This window comes from Otolemur garnettii, unplaced genomic scaffold (genome assembly GCF_000181295.1).
Source record: "Otolemur garnettii isolate 467f Iridium unplaced genomic scaffold, OtoGar3 scaffold00204, whole genome shotgun sequence".
Lineage (NCBI taxonomy): Eukaryota > Metazoa > Chordata > Mammalia > Primates > Galagidae > Otolemur > Otolemur garnettii.
Window position 1 is genome coordinate 1,347,742 of NW_003852599.1, and position 2,181 is coordinate 1,349,922.

At 50.5% G+C, this 2,181-nt stretch overlaps 1 protein-coding gene across 1 annotated transcript in view; it reads right to left on the reverse strand.

The window, feature by feature from the left end:
* CSMD2 (CUB and Sushi multiple domains 2) overlaps positions 1–2,181 on the reverse strand; it is a 575,968-nt gene that overhangs the window by 16,392 nt on the left and 557,395 nt on the right. Inside the window, exons 61-62 of the mRNA XM_012812368.1 lie at positions 1,229–1,402; positions 846–919 (exon numbers count right to left, since the gene is read on the reverse strand). Coding sequence (XP_012667822.1) covers positions 846–919; positions 1,229–1,402 — 248 coding nt within the window. The remainder of the gene's footprint in view (positions 1–845; positions 920–1,228; positions 1,403–2,181) is intronic.

Consider the following 2,181-nt stretch of genomic DNA (forward strand, 5'->3'; position numbering starts at 1 on the left):
AAAAAAAAAAAAGAAAAGAATCAAATGTTACCTTTAGGAGGGCTCTTCCTTGACTAATCTTAAAACGGCAACCCACCCTATCCACATCCCTCTAGTGCTCTCAGAAGTTAACCTGTTTGTTTGTTATCCCCAGCCAGGCTGTAGCGGGCACCTAGCCTGCTCTGTTCCCACCGTACTCCCAGCACCTACGGCAGCTCACGGCTGTAAATGTGCGCTGAGTGAGTACAGACTGGGTGTACCAATTGCATCCTTTGACTAGATCTCAGATGGTCATTGCCAGGTTCGTCCCTGATATTTTTGTGGTCACATCTTGTACTGCAGCTAACTGTCGTGTCTTGAACCCTCCCTACTCTCCTGCTCCCTTTCTCTGTTCAGAGTGTCCCGTCCCAGCCTATCCAAATTCTCTCCTTCTCCCAAAGTTCATTCTGAAATGTGCACACAGGACGCGTACCCTGCTCGGCTCATGTAGGGTGTGCTCCCTCCTGCCACCCTGTACAAGCCCAGGGTCTGCGGGGATGGTGTGGACACCCTGAGGATGGAAGGTCTGTCCGTCTCTCTCATGTCTGTGCACCTGCACTGCCCTAACCCCACTCTGGGGGCTGCTGGGAAGTGTTCGCGGCACCATGTCATCCGTTGTCCCTCATCAGCATCTCTGCCAGATGTCAGCACCTCCCCGTTTCTGAGCAGTGCTCCCGTGGTGTAAAGAGGCAGAGCGCTTACTTCTGGCTTCCAATGTCTCATCCTCCCCTAGCACTGTCCCCAGGAAGGTCCCCTGGTCCTCTGATGCTGACAGTGACAGGAGGAGACAGGAATCAGGAAGGCCTGATCTTGGCTGACCTCATTACCTGGTAGCCCTGGGAATTGTTCTGAATCCCAAACTGTGGCACGCCGGGGTCTGCACACATGGTCAGTGTTGGATCTGGATGGTCAAAACAAAGACACAGACCACGGGTCACCGGAGCTGCCACTCTGAGAAACGGGCAGGACAGGAGGCAGGGCCCAACTTCCTTCCCTTTTGAGATCTCCACCCGAATCCCAGCCCCAGCTGACTGTTTGATTCCCCAGAACATGTTAGCTCTGGCTATTTTGTGTCCTACTTTAAGGAGCTCAGAGGAGAAGGATTTATTTCCTTGAGACCTCTGAAGCCAGGGAAGGACAGTCATCATCTCACGCCCTAAGAAGGCTGCCCTCCATGCCGGGACACTCGGTACCACAGGTCACCTCTCACCTATGCAGCTGGGCTGAGTGCCGCTCCACGTCCCATCTGACTGGCAAAACCTGCGTGGAGAGCCCACCAGCACCAGAGGGGGGTGGCAGGAGTAGGAGACGGACGACCTGTAAGAGAAGCCTCGATCCTCTCTCCTCCCGCGGGGCGGGACACCAGGATCTCCACAAAACACCGCTGGGAAGACAGGGAGAAAGACAGGCCCAGGTTGCTTTCTGGACCAAAGTCTACCTCTCCCGCACAGCCTCCCTTTATTCGCTGTATTGTTTCCTTCCTGGTTTTGCTTGAACTCTGGGAACGGGCAGCCCCCGGCACATGCTGTACCTGCCTCAGTGCTGGGGCCGGTGTCTGTATCCCCAGTGCTCGTTAATGAATCATCATCATGGGAAGTTGAGGATACTCAGGGAAAAGAACCCCAATTACATCTCTCTGTTCAAAGCTGTTCCATTTTCACACACATTCTTTCCTAGTCTTTGCTCAGTTGTGTGCAAACTTTCACAGAGCTGAGAAACCAAAGTCCGTGTGACTGAATCTTGCCTCATTCACTTCATACTGTCCTGGAAGCATCTTCTCCGTTTATGACATCACTGTCACTTATTGGCTACATGATTTTGCAACACGATGGTTGGTTGTATCATAATTACCTTTTATCATAACTATTGTATTAAAATACATTCTGATATAAAATTACATATGACTTTTCTTTCAAACGTGTTATCTTTTTAGGAGAACTTTCTAGAAGTGGACTTATTTTTAAAGGGTTGAACATGTTTGCAGCTGTTAATGTAGATTGTTAAATTTCTTCCTCCAAAGGATGCACATTGACGCTGTGGTGGGGAGCACATGGGTGTCCCCTTTTTGTTCAGGGCATGTTAACATCAGAGGGTATCATTAAAAATTAACCAGCAAAGACAAAGCTCCCATATGCTATGATGTGAGCGTGTGTGTTTGTGCAC